The sequence below is a fragment of the Doryrhamphus excisus genome, linkage group LG20 (assembly GCF_037039965.1).
Source record: "Doryrhamphus excisus strain RoL-2023G ecotype Guam linkage group LG20, RoL_Dexc_Guam_v1.1, whole genome shotgun sequence".
NCBI classification, from domain to species: Eukaryota; Metazoa; Chordata; class Actinopteri; order Syngnathiformes; family Syngnathidae; genus Doryrhamphus; species Doryrhamphus excisus.
The window spans coordinates 6,583,666-6,599,335 of NC_136376.1; the positions used below are offsets into that span (position 1 = coordinate 6,583,666).

The 15,670-nt window shown below is 43.1% G+C and overlaps 1 protein-coding gene across 4 annotated transcripts in view; it reads left to right on the top strand.

Annotated features, from left to right (window-relative positions):
• ehbp1 (EH domain binding protein 1) overlaps positions 1-15,670 on the top strand; it is a 119,209-nt gene that overhangs the window by 8,422 nt on the left and 95,117 nt on the right. For all 4 annotated transcript variants that reach the window (XM_058058175.2, XM_058058180.2, XM_058058176.2 and 1 more), the window contains exons 3-5: positions 1,396-1,453; positions 1,714-1,809; positions 2,466-2,519. In XM_058058175.2, the coding sequence (XP_057914158.2) occupies positions 1,396-1,453; positions 1,714-1,809; positions 2,466-2,519 (208 nt within the window). The remainder of the gene's footprint in view (positions 1-1,395; positions 1,454-1,713; positions 1,810-2,465; positions 2,520-15,670) is intronic.

A 15,670-nucleotide genomic window follows, 5' to 3' on the forward strand; every position in this document is an offset into this window, starting at 1 on the left:
GTAAAATTCAGGTATTTTAAATCTGCCAAAAATCTTGTGAAGTCCCTAGTAATTTAATTATACTAGTAGATACATATTTTAATATTGGAAGTGTTTTATTATTGATATTGAAGCCTCTTTGCAGTCTCAGAGGACGCTTAGAATATGACTTAGCATAGCACTGCGAGCAAAGACAGCATTTCCTTCTCTCCTCTTCATCAGCACTCACTCCTATTGTCTTCTCTGCTGGTGCAAGCTACCTCTGAACTGACCTTTATCCCTCCAGGAGGGTGGAGTCATACATCCATCACGGCCGCTCTCCCCTCATAACATAACTCACACAGACACAGCGCTTGTCTTTAAAAAAACGTGAAAAAACCCATCAATGTTGTTTGTCAGGATGCAGACATGAGCACTCATACTAAAATAAATCTCAACACGTCGCTATGTGGGATATAGAAAGGCAACTGTAAATATTTATTCAAGGTTGTTATGATATGACATGTCGTTATGTTTAAATAACCTGATGACTAGCACACTGACTGCAAAGCTAATGGACAAGCTTTGCTGTCCTTTTGGTGCTCCTCAGTGATTTTATGCTGAGGATGCTTCATAGCATGCATTTGAGGCTACATTGTTAGCTCGCCAGTGACATCAACTTAACCCGACACGGCTGTTTGTGTTCGTACTCACAATCGACATCTGGCCCATGGTATTGGATGTGAAGTGGTTCCTTCCTGCCGCCTTACAGGAAGTTCTGGGCAGCCACAATATCCTCTTGCACACCCTCCTTCCCAAGGATGGACCACCAAGCCTTCATAATAATAATAATAATAATAGTAATTCAGTTGCAGTTAATTGCCTTTTTGTTTCACATTGTCGTCGCTTCTATATTGCTTTGCAGCCTCTCATTGTTTATTTATGCAAGAAGTGACTGTGTAGCGATGTGTGTTTGAAAACTTCACATATTAAGATGATCTTATGACTTGAGCTGAGGGATTCTATTGACACCCGAAAATAACAAGTGTAGCATGCAGAAAACAGTGTGAAATAATTATAATTGATGAATGAAAGGAACTTATTGTTGATGCAGACTTTCTGTACATCCTGGGGTGATTGAAAGTGCTGGCACTCCACATTGGTTCGGTCCCATGGCAGGTTGTTAAGCAGTCGCACTCACTAAAAAATGCATGGACAGTAAGTCAGCAGCCCGTAGGGTGCTTTGTGTGGGCACTTGATTTAGCTGAATCATACAGTCCGGGGCAAACAGGACCATTTGTTACTATGTGCAATACTGTATGAAAACCCAGTCATTTTTTTTACAATTCACTTTCAAACATCTATAAAAAAAGGACAGCGTATTGTTTGTAAAATAATATTAGTAATTTGCCCTCATGTCTCTCTCCTATTTTTCAGGCAACCAGACAAATTGGTGGTGGTTTGGACCCGTAGAAGTCGACGGAAATCCTCCAAGGTTGGTATTTAACCATACTGTAATAGCTTGATAGTAAAATATATTCAGAATTTCTACTATGCAAATAAATCTTGCGCATGAATGTTTTCCTGTGGAACCATCCTAATATAATTTTGTCCACTAGAGGTCGTCCAAACATTGCTCATAGATTTTTAGAATTGCTTTGACACAAGGACCCCCAAATTTTCTTTACTTCACTTTCTGTTCATGTCACATTTACTTATGACCACATTTTTACTACTGTTTCGTCTGTTCTGCAGTCTCACAGCTGGCAGCCTGGCATCAAAAATCCCTACAGAGGTGTGGTGGTGTGGCCTGTACCAGAGAACGTTGAAATCACTGTCACGCTCTTTAAGGTACCTGTGTGTTGTGTTATTTCAGTAATATTTTGTGTCGTACTTTTCACTTGTTGTCAGGCAGCAAAGCTCTACCGACAAGCCAAAACATGTAAACTAAGACACAAAAAAATAAACTGAAAGTTGAGAAGGGCGATACCACAAATTTTGGCGTCAATCTGATATCAAGTAAATACCGGGATGGTATCGTTGATACTGATATTAAAACTAAAACGGATTATTGGGGGGGATTTTTAAAAATTGACACACTATTTACTTAGGTTGAGGAGCTCGGCCACCCGGGAGGTAGAGATATTTGTGAAAATTAACGTAAGACAATCAATCTCTGATGTGATACTGATACTACTCTGGTATTGACAGTAATGATACAGTTAGTGGATGGATCAGGCTTTTGGTGTTTGCCTGAATGAGCAAGGCAGTTTGATAGCTCTTTGTGTGCTCGTGTCTGTGTTGTGTTGTTTCTAGCTGTGTGCTTCACAGCTTCACATGGATGTGTCACATTTAACGCATATTTACATAATCTATTAGTAAATACACCGTATTTATGCAATTACATTGTGAGAGCACAATTGAATTTACATTCCAAAAGTGGTATTTTATTGTCAGGTGTTTTGTGTAAATAATAAGTAACTGGTGTACTTGCTGTGTTGTTACAGGACCCTCATGCAGAGGAGTTTGAAGACAAAGAATGGACATTTGTCATTGAAAACGTGAGTAGTCTTGTTCCATGTACATATTAGCACAGCAACATTTTTTTTCATTCATTGCTGGCTTTGACTTTTTTTTGTTTTTCTTGAATGATTAAATAAAATGTGTTGGCGCTCATTGTATGTGCAGGCACTGCCACCATGTGGTCAGAGATTGCTATTACATGTACAGTATAGTGTATATAAACAAAGTCAGACTGAGCAAGTATTGTGGTGTACTGCTTAATTAGAGTCAGTAAATATGTGTTAGCTAAAGCTTACATACAAATATATCAATAACCAACTTGGTTTGTCTTGTCGGTTAATTACATAACCATATAAACATGATGCTTGTTTGCTTAGTCTTTACAGTCATCCCTCGCTACATCGTGGTTCAAACATGGCTCCCTCACTCTTTGAGGTTTTTTCAAAAAATTTTGTTGACTATAGTCTTTAAAAAATATTGAAGGACAAGTCATATATAATATTCTGGTCACTAGGTGTCAGTAATGTTATATTGATGAGACATGACATTAAATTAGATTGCCATTACACTGCATGTTGTCAGTGCATGTCCGACATGATAGCGTGAAGAAAAATTCTCCTCCCATTCTGTGTGAAAGTGGTACGTTTTTGGGCTTTTTACTTTGTTGATCATCCCCACACACTGGAGGCTAACTAGTTAGCTCCGCAGTGATCTCTTAGCCTATGCATTACAGTGGAGCAATGTGAATAAAAGCACTGTAAAAGTAACTATAGGGGTGTTATTTCTTGTCTACAGGGCTCTAATAATGGTAAAAATGGATTTAAAAAGTCGTTAACAGGTTTTCTATGAAAATAGTGCCTTGATTAATCATACTTTGTGGAAGTTTATTTATCGTGGTGAGGTCAGGAAGCAATTAACCGCAATTAATGAGGGAGGATTGTACACCTATGTGTACATGTGTGTCTCCTGCCCAGTTGGCGTCATTAATGTTGACATTTTATAGTCCGGTCGTCATAAACAGTGCAGAAAGTCTTGCCTACTTAATTCCGCATTCTCCACAGCCACCTTTCCAAGAATGTCAACTACACACCCCTCACTTTTTTTTGTGCACACATCAAACGGACAACATAAGAAAGTGCTTGAGGGTCTTGGGGGGGGGGGGGGGGGGGGGTTGACACAGCTTCTGGGGTTTGATAAAACACCAAGGTGACAAGCAGGTCAGCCGCTGTTCTGTGGTCAGAGCGTGGGAGAGACATCAAGGCAGCGTGAGCTTTCTGGGGTTTGTCTCTGCATACCTGACTAATGACTACTGCTGCTGCAGCACCATTTCTTGACAGCCGGAATGGACATGAAGAATGTGGTTGTGACAAAACGTCTGGACGTTTATTCCTCTTGATAAAAAGCATCAGTTGACCTGATGGGGTACATGGTGCAAATACAGTGTGGGATGCATAGTGAGATATATCGTGCTCGTCTCGGACTTTGAGCGAAGCTGGAACCTTGCTCTTAGGCGAAAATTCCTGACTACACCTTAGTAGTAGTCACCAGTGAATTTCAGGGCGGTTGGGAATGAGTCACTGACAGTCATTCAGCCAATGGAACCACCTCCATTCATGCCATTGAAGTTGTCATGTTGAGCAATCTGTTATATAGAGTTTGGCCACCAGGGTGCAGTATACACCTTTTATAATTTGTCACAATGGTCAATCCAGTTCATATTTGAGTCCTATGCTGTGTCTCAAATGCAATATTTCTCGAATATACTGTGTACTTAATAATAATAATAATACATTTTATTTGTATAACGCTTTTCAAGATACTCAGACACTTTACAGAAGAATGAAGTTGAATAAAGCAAGTAAACAGAATAGACACACCAAAATACAACATTCATTGGTTAATACACAGTTAAAACATGGGTAAAAGCGGGGCGGCGTACCTAAGTACTTAGTACCTAAGTGTCTGAATGACACTGGTAATATTTACCCAGTACTACGACTTCTTTTCTCCTTTTTTAGTGGTGAATGACATCCACCAATGGTGTTCCAAAGTGTGTACTTGTGTGTGTGATGAAGTCACCATGTACTTTTTTTGTGTATGTTTCCATAGTTTAAAGACAGCCATGACCCTCGCTCACACACATTGAGGTATTGAATGATATGAAGGCGGGACCTATGAATTCATTTGGCAGGGGGGTCCACATGAAGGAGAGGTGAGGTCTCCTCAACCCTCATCAGACGACAGAGGAGAGAGGCAAAGAATACGCCATTGTGCCAGAACGCCGGAGATGATGAAATTTAAGATCCTCGCGCTCTGCCTTCGTCTTAATCTGGTGGGGGGGGGCTCGCGCTCGGCTAATCCTTCCCCGTTGAATTACTGGCCTCGCTAGATTGTATTTTGTCATTGAAAATGGCAGTGTCAAACACTGCCTTTTTCCCCTCTCCTATTTGTTCCTCTGCCAAGGCAAATCGCATAATCAAGAGAGGGCGCAGGAGTGAAGAGGAGGAAGCGACGAAAAGGGGAGGGAGAGGTGGCAGCCCGTAAGTGGTGACACAGTAGTATCTCTAAATTGCACGCTACCCTTGCCTTTCACCCTTTTTCAAATAGGTGCACATTATCAAAAAGGTGGGCAAATTGGTAGTCGAAAGATTGGACGGCTATATTTGAAGGTATTGTGCTGACAGACATTCAGGCATCTGCGTGTGCATATCAACCAGAACTGGAGATCAGAATCCATCTTCTTCAGAGCTTTGTGGGAGGATTTAATGCAACACACAAATGCAGAGTTATTTTTTTAAAAATAAAACACAGGCTCTCACACCGCCCTCGAGTCACGCAGACCTTTTTGACTTGTATTACATCCACGGCCTGCTGACAAAAACGGATTTGGGAATTTTTGGTAAATAGCGCCATCATCCACTGACATGGAACCAAAGAAACCAGCTCATTCATGCTCTTGCAATGGCACTTAATTAGTGGGCTTATGCAATAAAATATGTCAATATCAATTAATTGCAAAAGCTTTGTGGAACTTCAAAAAGTTTGTTGCTCATCTGGGTGGGGGATACGAGTCAGAGGGGGCTGTTCCCGCTAATGTTTGGCCTCTCCTTGCTAGCATAGCAGACATACAGTTTCTCAAAGACTTAAGCGGAGTCTAATTTCAGAGCCTCCATTTAGAACAGAACATACCACAATAAAACCTGTCAATTAGGGCTTACATAACATGAATAGTTTCTGTGACATTCAACATAATGAAATGCATTAAAACACATGTGCTAGCTCGATGCTAACTTACATTGGTATTCCCATGTACACGCTCACGACATGCAATCTGCGATTTACATGGTGATTTGGAGCACCACGACTTAGACATTTAATTGTACGTAATGCACTTAATGTACTTAATGCACTTAAAGCAGATGATACATCATTAGCTTAGCATTCTTTCAGACATGTAAACATTTTCTACGCCTCGGTAAAAGACAACGACAGTAGCTACTTTCTGACTACAGCAGCATATCTCGGACGAACTGAACGTAATGCAGACTTCCAACATGAGAATGAAAGAAAGAGACGGCGAGAGTATGAAAAGTGGATCAGACATTTTGATGAGCTTGTTGGGCATTTTTGGGTGGAGACAGGAGACATTTCTGAGCCCTGAGATGTCAAAATGCTAATTAGATTAGTTAATTTACTCCCATCACAAACCTTGGGCTATACTGATGATTTATCTCATTTACAGTATGCCTTTATCTATTACCATTTTCAAGCACCAGCCTCTGTCATAACGCTGGGCGCGTTCCTCCAGTTTGACAACCACTACCTTCAGTCATCCTCCTAAGTAATACAAAATCATCAGCGAACAGTTCTGTATTACCAATTCATCCTTGGCGGAGGTCTACTACAGTACTATTTTTAGTTTACCATTTTGAGTAGCTTTAAAATGTGTGTACAGTATGTCAGTCATGACATATACACAGTATGCAGATAATATGAAACGAGATGAGATATATGACCAGTCTATACACTGAGATCTTGCTAGTGAGTTAATATGATGCATTATAGAAATACTTCACATAGAACATAATATATTGCATTTAGAGCCTTAATATTGCACGTGGAGGTGCATTGCGCTTGTACTTCTTTGCCCTCTGCAACTTTTTTTTTTGCCTTTCCAGACCTCCATTGCAGTTCTACTTGTGACTCCATTCAAGCCATCCAGGCAAACAGCACACACTGACACACTCCTCTTAGCGCTCACTCAAGAAAACACTGACATCCATCCACAAACCATCCTCATACCTTCTCTGTCTCTCTCGCTCGCTCTCTCTCTCTTACACACACACACACACACACACACACACATGTGTGCACTGTCCCCCCACTCCTCTTCCCTGCCAGGAACACATTACGTAGGCCAGTGGCTTGTGAGTGCAGACTGGGCCTCTGGGAGAAAAAACACAATTATTTCAGCCCTCCGCTATTCACGCAAAGGTGACAAAAGCTGGTATGAAGTATGAAATCCCAAAAGTTTCTTCCTTGCGCCAAGGCCGACAAATTGGGATTAATTTGCGCTTGGAGTGCATGCGCGCGTCTCCAAAGTTTTCACCTTTTGCTTGTTTCTTCTTCCTCCGTTTCTTAAATTGTTTAGGGAACTCCAAAGGCCCAATTTATTTGTGTCAGAAGGAAGTCTGTTTGTGTTTATTTTGGCTCAGGTTGCCCATGTGTGCTCGCTGTGCTAACTTTAAATAATATATGCGTTGTAGTTCAAAGCTGCAAGCATGTAAATTATTGTGTGTGTGTGCGTGCTTTCAAATTAATTTAATTAATCACCCTGAAGAGAGGCAACAGATGCTGGTGATTACCCACCCCAATGCCCCCCCTCCCTAGACTGGCACACAAGAAATAGACACTGCGGACAAACACTCCACAATTGGGCTCGCCGCACACAGGCATCAAAACGTAAACATGTCCGCATCCTGTTGGGCGTCTCTTTTTGGGTGTCATGAGGTCTGTGTGCTCAACCGGCGACGTGTTCAGGGTGTGTGCATGTTTGTGTACGTGGGTTGTTGGTGGCTGCAGAGGCCGGGTGGTCTCTCCCCTGTCCCCCTTAATAGGCTTACCGGCCCCCTAATCCACGCCACACCACCTTGTCACATGGCTGGTCTGCTGACTCCCCAGCCATCACTGCCATTGGTGGGGGGGGTTATGTGTATCGCTAACTGTGTGTCTGCGTAGGTGGTGTTCAGTCACTGGGATAGTTGTGTTACAATAGAATGTCTGCATCATTTGTAATTAAGTGATGTTCAAAAGAAATATGTGATACGCATGGTTGTCATTGGACAGTGATGGTATCTTCTCAAGTATTGTATGCATGTGTTTATCACCATAAATATGCAATGCATTTGTAATATGCTTCAAGGCGCGCATCGACACACGCAACATATCTTCCATCAGTCTATATGCTGCTTTTGCTAACATATGCTAATTAAACTGATGAAACACTCGCCCTTGACCGTGAGGGACACTGCTACAGCGGTTACATCATCTCTCGTTTTTCTGTTCTGTGTGTACGCTTACTTTTGTATTTTGTCTCTCTTTGTATTGTTTTGTCTGCCTTACGTCCCTCCCCACTTTGTCCTGTGTGTTGTGTGCCGCCTAACGTCCTTGTCTTCTCGTAAGCCCTGAATATGTGTGTGTGTGTTTGTCCATGTAGGATGTTTGTGTGCATTTGTGGCTTTCTTTTTGTGTGTGTGTGTGTGTGTGCCTCACCCACCGGTCCAGGTTGTGACCTCGGCTTTCATCTTCTTAGTCTGAGGCTCCTGCAGCCCGCTGCGCTCTGCTCTCGGCCAACAACACAGCAGATGTCACCAGACACTGCCGTGTGTGTGCGCGCGCGCACACACACACACACACACACGTTTGTCTTTCATTTTTCAACCTGTACACAAACAACATATCATCTCTCAGTACAGATAAACTGTACGCACAGAATACAACACTTACCTCGAATATAAGTATTTGTGCATAATACATGAGAATGTGATACTGTAGCAGCACAGATCCATTCCAGTTCCAATGTTTCCTAATGGGAGGACCGCGGTCCCAGACTGTGCCTTTTTTGGTCCCGCATGCCCGTCTTCCAGGCAGGTCTCCTTGGGCTGGCTTGTGTCGCTCTCCAAAAAAAAACAAGCTGCCCCTACTGTCACTGCATCCTGTCCCCAAGCTGACCCAGTAGACACTAGACCCAGCCCCCCCCCCCCCCCCCCCCACCATAAACACTTTTGAAACCCGTTTGATGTTTAGCCAAAACGCCAGACCCGACCACCCTCTTGAGTTTTACCTCCTGCAGACAGCCAAGATGTACGCATTTTGAACTTTGAATACTTTTGTACGCATTTTGTGGCATTTCTCAGATTTCTGTTTCAAGTTGAGTCCCCCCCAACCCCGAAACCCTCTTTGCACAGCTTGTTGTGCACCTCCAGAAAAATCTAACCATGAAGGCTGCGATTGGATGTTTTTTTTCCCTTTGTGTATACAACCACTCTTCTGATTTTGCATCAACATTTGCAATAAAAGTGACTGAAAGTAACGCACTGATTGGCTCCAGCTCCATTAACACACCACTTCTCTCTTAAATTACCATTGCTTGCTTGCAATGAGGCGGCACTGAGGTGGAGTGTCTAGCGTGCAGACCTCACAGCTAGGAGACCAGGGTTCAATTCCACCCTCGGCCATCTCTGTGTGGAGTTTGCATGTTCTCCCCGTGCATGCGTGGGTTTTCTCCGGGTACTCCGGTTTCCTCCCACATTCCAAAAACATGCTAGGTTAATTGGTGACTCCAAATTGTCCATAGGTATGAATGTGAGTGTGAATGGTTGTTTGTCTATGTTTTCAACCACGACTATAGAAAGACCAAGTCAGCGTTTAGGGGTCCGAGGATATCCTTAAGAGTTCTTCAATGGTGGCAGGTCTACACCAGGTGTGCTCCCCAGTTGAACTTTTAGTGTAGATAATGGCACCTCCCCCCTCCTACCTTACTGCCAAATGTTACAGGTTGATGACGTCGGCCAGTCAGAGCGTGGCGACGGCAGTTATCAACATCACAGTTATTTATTTTGCCTCTGTTCGTCTTAAGATGGCTGCCCGCGATGGAGACAAGCCCGCGTGGCCCGCAAGACATCGGGCTCCCGCAAATCCCCTTGTTTATCCACAAGCTTGACCCACGTCGCTCCCCTGTGGGCGCTTCCGCAGATACTGGCGATTGGTGCACAGGGCGGTTAGTCGTTAGCAACTTGTTTGGCCTCGTTGGTTGTACATGCGCGTTCATGCCGGGAACGCTGCAGAGAGCGAGGCGATTGTTCTGCCGGGTGGCGATGAATAGGGTCTTATGACGTGCTCCGATGCTAGCGCTAAGCCAGCCACTGACAGTTAGACTGACACCCCCCCCTCTCAATAACACGCTACAGCAGAAATCTGTCCTCTGTAGCGCCGCACCCACAGGTGACGGGGTCAGGAATTTTGAGGTGACTTTGCGCTTAAAGGCCTTTGAGAGTCGAACAGGGGGGTAGTGGGTGGACGTGGCGAAGGAAAAGAACATTCCAGCCTGAAAGAAATGCTTGTATTAGGCGTGCTACAACTCAAATTACACTCAAATATACCAGAAAACAAACATATTTGCAGGAATCCTTCAACATAGTCGCCTCTAACCAATTGACTGACAACATGTCAGCGTTGAAGAAAGTTTCAGACGCTTTAAACGCTTTCTGCTCTTCTGCAGTACACTCTTTTTATGTACTCTTTTAAGCTTTTGTCAGCGCATACACAGAATGCACATAAACAAAACTGGGGAAACCTTTTGTTCTGTGGAAGGACAAAAAAAAAAAATCAAAGAACAACCCATACACACACACACACACACACACACACACACACACACTGAGGCACACCGGCTCCTTATCCAATCCCTCTGCTAATTCCCCCTTGGTAGAAGGTGTTCATTGTTTCTCTTTCATTCTAATCTCTGCCTCTCCTCTTTTTTTAAAAATCCATATTAGATTCTCTTTGAGTTGGCCACAATCAGAGGCAGTGGAGCAGAGCATCACCCTGCTAATGCTCTTTGTCTCCGCAGATTTGTCACTTAGCATGGAGAGTACACCTTTGTCATGGAGCAGGCTAGGAAAGAGGCAGACTCTCACTTGGGGCAATTGTTTTTTGTCACAGGCCATCTCAACCCCCCCCCCCCCAAACCTCCCCCCACACAAGCAAATCAGCTTTGCGCTGGATTAGGGCCCTATCATAGCTCTGCCACATCTCTGCTGCCTGACTAAAACTGTTCAAATAAACAGACCCTTAAAGTGAGAACCGTGTAGATATGAAGAATCTGATTCCGTCACCAAGATGGTGGATTACATTCAGACATCACGGCTAAAATTCAAAATGCTCACTAAATATATTTTAAATAAAGGTCACACACCTCACAGCTAGGAGACCAGGGTTCAATTCCACCCTCGGCCATCTCTGTGTGGAGTTTGCATGTTCTCCCCGTGCTGTGCGTGGGTTTTCTCCGGGTACTCCGGTTCTCAGATTTCTGTTTCAAGTCTGTTTCAACACTTTTTGCACAGCTTGTAGTGCACCTCCACAAAAATCTAACCATGAAGACTGCGATTGGATGTTTTTTTCCCACTCTTCTGATTTTGCTTCAACATTTGCAATAAAAGTGACTGAAAGTAACGCACTGATTGGCTCCAGCTCCAATAACACACCACTTCTCTCTTAAATTACTATTGCTTGCTTGCAATGAGGCGGCACGGCTTTCGAGTGGCTAGCGCACGGACCTCACAGCTAGGAGACCAGGGTTCAATTCCACCCGCGGCCATCTCTGTGTGGACTTTGCATGTTCTCCCCGTGCATGTGTGACTCCAAATTGTCCATAGGTATGAATGAGAGTGTGAATGGTTGTTAGTCTATATGTGCCCTGTGATTGGCTGGCCACCAGTCCAGTCCAGGGTGTACCCCGCCTCTCGCCTGACGACAGCTGGGATAGGCTCCAGCACCCCCGCGAACCCTCGTGAGGAAAAAGCGGTAGAAAATTAAATGATAAAATGAAATAAAGGTCACACTAATACATCATACATAGTATAGTATACCTTAAATATAACAAATAAAACTATAGGTGCATAATATCACAATACAGGGCTCAGAATGTTATCTGATTGATTCTCTGGGTCTGGAATGATAGATATACCCTTAAATACTTCAATTTTATGGTGTGCATCAATGGGCATAAGTCATGTACATTTGTTTTACCTGTACCTGAAAAACGTATAGCAGCTGGTTTTGTTTGAAATTTTGATTTGAACTGCTGACCCTCGATGTCGACCCTTAGAAAAGTAGAATACTATGTGCATGTAAATGTAGTGATGTAGTGAAGAAGCCTTAAGCAGAACAAATAAATTAGGCTTGGAAATGTTTAGCTAGGAACTTAGAGCAGTCAAATGGTGATGGACATCTAACCTGCCTCACCTTTATGTTCAATTTGTCAAGCTGCACACACACAACACAGATGTTACAGTGTCTGCCACCATTTGGAATCTGCTGGCTTGATATCTGAGGTTGTGCTTCATGCAGGGGAAATAATCAATCCCAGATACAGTAGCTGACTTTCTGTGTGTGTGTGTGTGTGTGTGTGCCGATGTTATTGGCGTTTTATGCCTTGATGATGGCGAGAGATGGTGAAATGGCGGTAAAATGATGAGCAGGCACTTCATAGGGCAGGGATGAACTCTAGCTATAATCCTGTCGACCTTTCTCTGCCCCCCCCCAGCTTGCCACGTCGTTCCCTTTCCTCATTTCCTCATCTCCTCATCTTTTCCCCCCCTTCTTTCTCCGTCCCTTCCCTTCCCTCTTCTTGATATCCAGCCCTCTTTCTTTTACCCCTCTCTCTTTCCATTTCCTGACCACTCTTTCTCTACCAAACACCCCCCCCCCCACCCCAGCACACGTCCCTCTCGCTCTCCCCAGCAGAAGTGCAGAGCCAGGGCTTTTTGCCTGCTGGTAATTTATTTTCCCATTAGCCCCCCGTCTGAAGTGCACGCTCTGGGTCTGAGTGTGTGTTGGGGGGCACCGAGGGCCACCCAAAAGAAAGATCCAGAGAGCAGGAGAGAGGAGGGCACTCTGGACACACTGATAAGACCAGGCAGGGAGGAAGGCAGGGTGGGGAACGTACACTGAGATGATGGGGAAGCGCGAGGATAGCAGATAGTAACTCTGTAAGCATTTTTTGCTGCTTTGTAATATGATGCACTCTTTTTTTTTATTTTTTTTATAAAGCTAAGTTAACATTTGATTATGTGTTTGATTTAGAAGTTGACATTTCTTTCCATACAGTACGTTAATAAAACTACGCCAACACGGGAAGAACATGTGAACTCCACACAGTTCAAAATTAGTAAAGTTTTTGATATTTTGGATTTCCTGTCGTAGTTCTATCGTTATGGGGCGGCATGGCGGACGAGTGGTTAGCGCGCAGACCTCACAGCTAGGAGACCAGGGTTCAATTCCACCCTGAGCCATCTCTGTGTGGAGTTTGCATGTTCTCCCCGTGCATGCGTGGGTTTTCTCCGGGTACTCCGGTTTCCTCCCACATTCCAAAAACATGCTAGGTTAATCGGCGACTCCAAATTGTCCATAGGTATGAATGTGAGTGTGAATGGTTGTTTGTCTATATGTGCTGTGATTGGCTGGCGACCAGTCCAGGGTGTGAATGAGTTCTATTGTTATGTCAGCACTGATACCCTTGTGAAAAGTTTTATATCACTTAAAAAAGCCAACAGGAACACTGAAAAATGCACAAAGGACAACTGAAATTGGATTTTAGATTATTTTTCCACTTTTTGAACACATTTTCCTAAAGATTTGAGATGCAATTCAGAGTTGTTTGACCACTGTAATGCCGATTATCATGTTTGAAATGGATGTTGTTCCTACTTGTACACAGTTGAACACTTTACCTGCATTCTGTCCAAGCAGTGCCAAGTGTTGTTATGATGCTGATTCTGGTTAGTAGGCACCACATCAAACAATCTGGTGTCATGTAGCTCAGCGTTTAGAGAAACAAGGTTGTGTCGGCAGCTCAGTGTCACTCTCGCATTTGGACGTTCATCCAAAAAGCACAGCGCACTCTGCTGTAATCTGCCGTTTTAAAAGGAGCCTAATCCTGCTCTTGTGGAGACTAATCGCTCCTCCCGTGTGCGATTCTCTTACCTTTTTCTCCACTGTTTGTTGTTTTTTTTCCCCCACTTTTGTGTGATGCACAAGCACGGGCGGAAGATTGTTTGTTTGTTTGTTTTTGGTCAGTCGTCCATTAGTAATAAGTATTGTGATGAGCTCTACTCTAGTCTGCTGTCCTTTTTAAAGGGCAGGGGACTAGGCGTGTGTGTCCCAGTGAAACATGAAAGCAATTTTTTGCACAGATCTTTCCATTATTAAGACCATTGTTATTGTAATCACATAACTGCTGTGATAGTATTGCAAGCCATTTAGGGCCATTGTTGCCTTTAATACACACACACTGCTTAGGCATATAATGGTGGCAGATGTAAATTGGTCCTAATATGTGTGTCTATATATAGAGGCTGCAGTGGAGTATTCATAGGTGGTATGTAAAGCTGCCGCTTAGTTATCAGGGGAGGCCAAATTGATGCAGAGGAATCACTTCATTGTGCGTGCATTCAAAGAGAGAACGTCGGATGTCTCTATTTCGAATAACTGTGACCTTGAGGGGAGTGGAATGGCACAGTGCCCCCCCACCCCACACCTCCCTACAACTCAACACCAAAACACACTCACACACACACACACACACACTCTCCTTCAATCTGCTGACTGCTGAATTCAGCCAGAGGCAGCTGATTCTGGATGTTGAGGTGCCGAGCTAATCGGTGCTCCCTCAGGGACATTCCATAGGCCAAATGGAGTTTGTTATTTTTCTATTTATGGCTTGAATGCAAATTATAGACATGTAGTACGTCGCTCAGCCTCTGCGGATATTTCAAGCTCCTTTCAAGTCTGACAGTGCGTTTATATCACAAAGGCCGAAGTACAGATCATCGGAAAATGCTGTAGACCAACAGTTGTCGCTGGCACTGTAAAAGATACATTGTATCTTTTTATGTTTGACTTTTTGGGTACCAAAACGTTTTGTTGCCATGTTAACAACTACAACACCACAGTTGTATAGGTTAGGTTTAGTGTAAAATAATTTTGGTAATGGTTTTATTTCATTTGAACATGCATCCGATTACAATTGAATGCATCACATAATCAGTTCACAGTTCCACATGTCCAAAAGGAGTAGGAAGAAGCAAAGCTTATTAAATCCTACCCCTCCATCTGGTACTTTTACAACCAGTAACTGTTACATTTGTTCACTTCCTGCTTTCCATAATACAGTTTAAGGTTATTATTATTATATTTTTTAATTTTTTGTCCCGTACCAAAGTACAATGTGATATGACCATCCAATGACATAATGTGTACCATAGTAAGTGTCAATATAGTGATATATACTATAGCACATCATGACTGGTTCAAGACTCTTCATCCTTGTATTTAGCAAACACATTTTACTGTACTATTTTTTATGTTTTGTATGGCCTTTTATTTTCCTTGTGGTCTGCATGTATGATATTTACGGTGATGTGAAAAAATTAGGACACCCAATGGTGTAACTCGTCTACTCCTGAACCACTGCCTACAAAGTAGAGGAAGTTTGTCAAAACATACACCCCAGACTGCGTAGCCTTCATTATTTTATATCACATGTAATTTCTCACACAGTTCCATGTGCTCCACAAAACACCTGCTTGCTACTTTAGAGTGTTAAACCATCACATTGAAATTTCGTATACGCCTTTCGGAGACTGACAAGCACTTGTGTGTAAAATCTAACCAAGATTGATTGAGAAACATGGCTGGCATTGAGCAAAACGTTAATCAAAGGTCACAGTGGGACTTTGGGACTACTCACAATTTTTCCAATACTTCTTGTATGGTAAACCACACCTTTGGATGACGTAGATTGGATACATATCAGATATGTTTATCCACATACAAACAAGGCCTAAGTAGTGGCAACATAAGCTCTGCATTTAGCTCTACATTTGGCCATTCTGTTTATTTTTCAGCA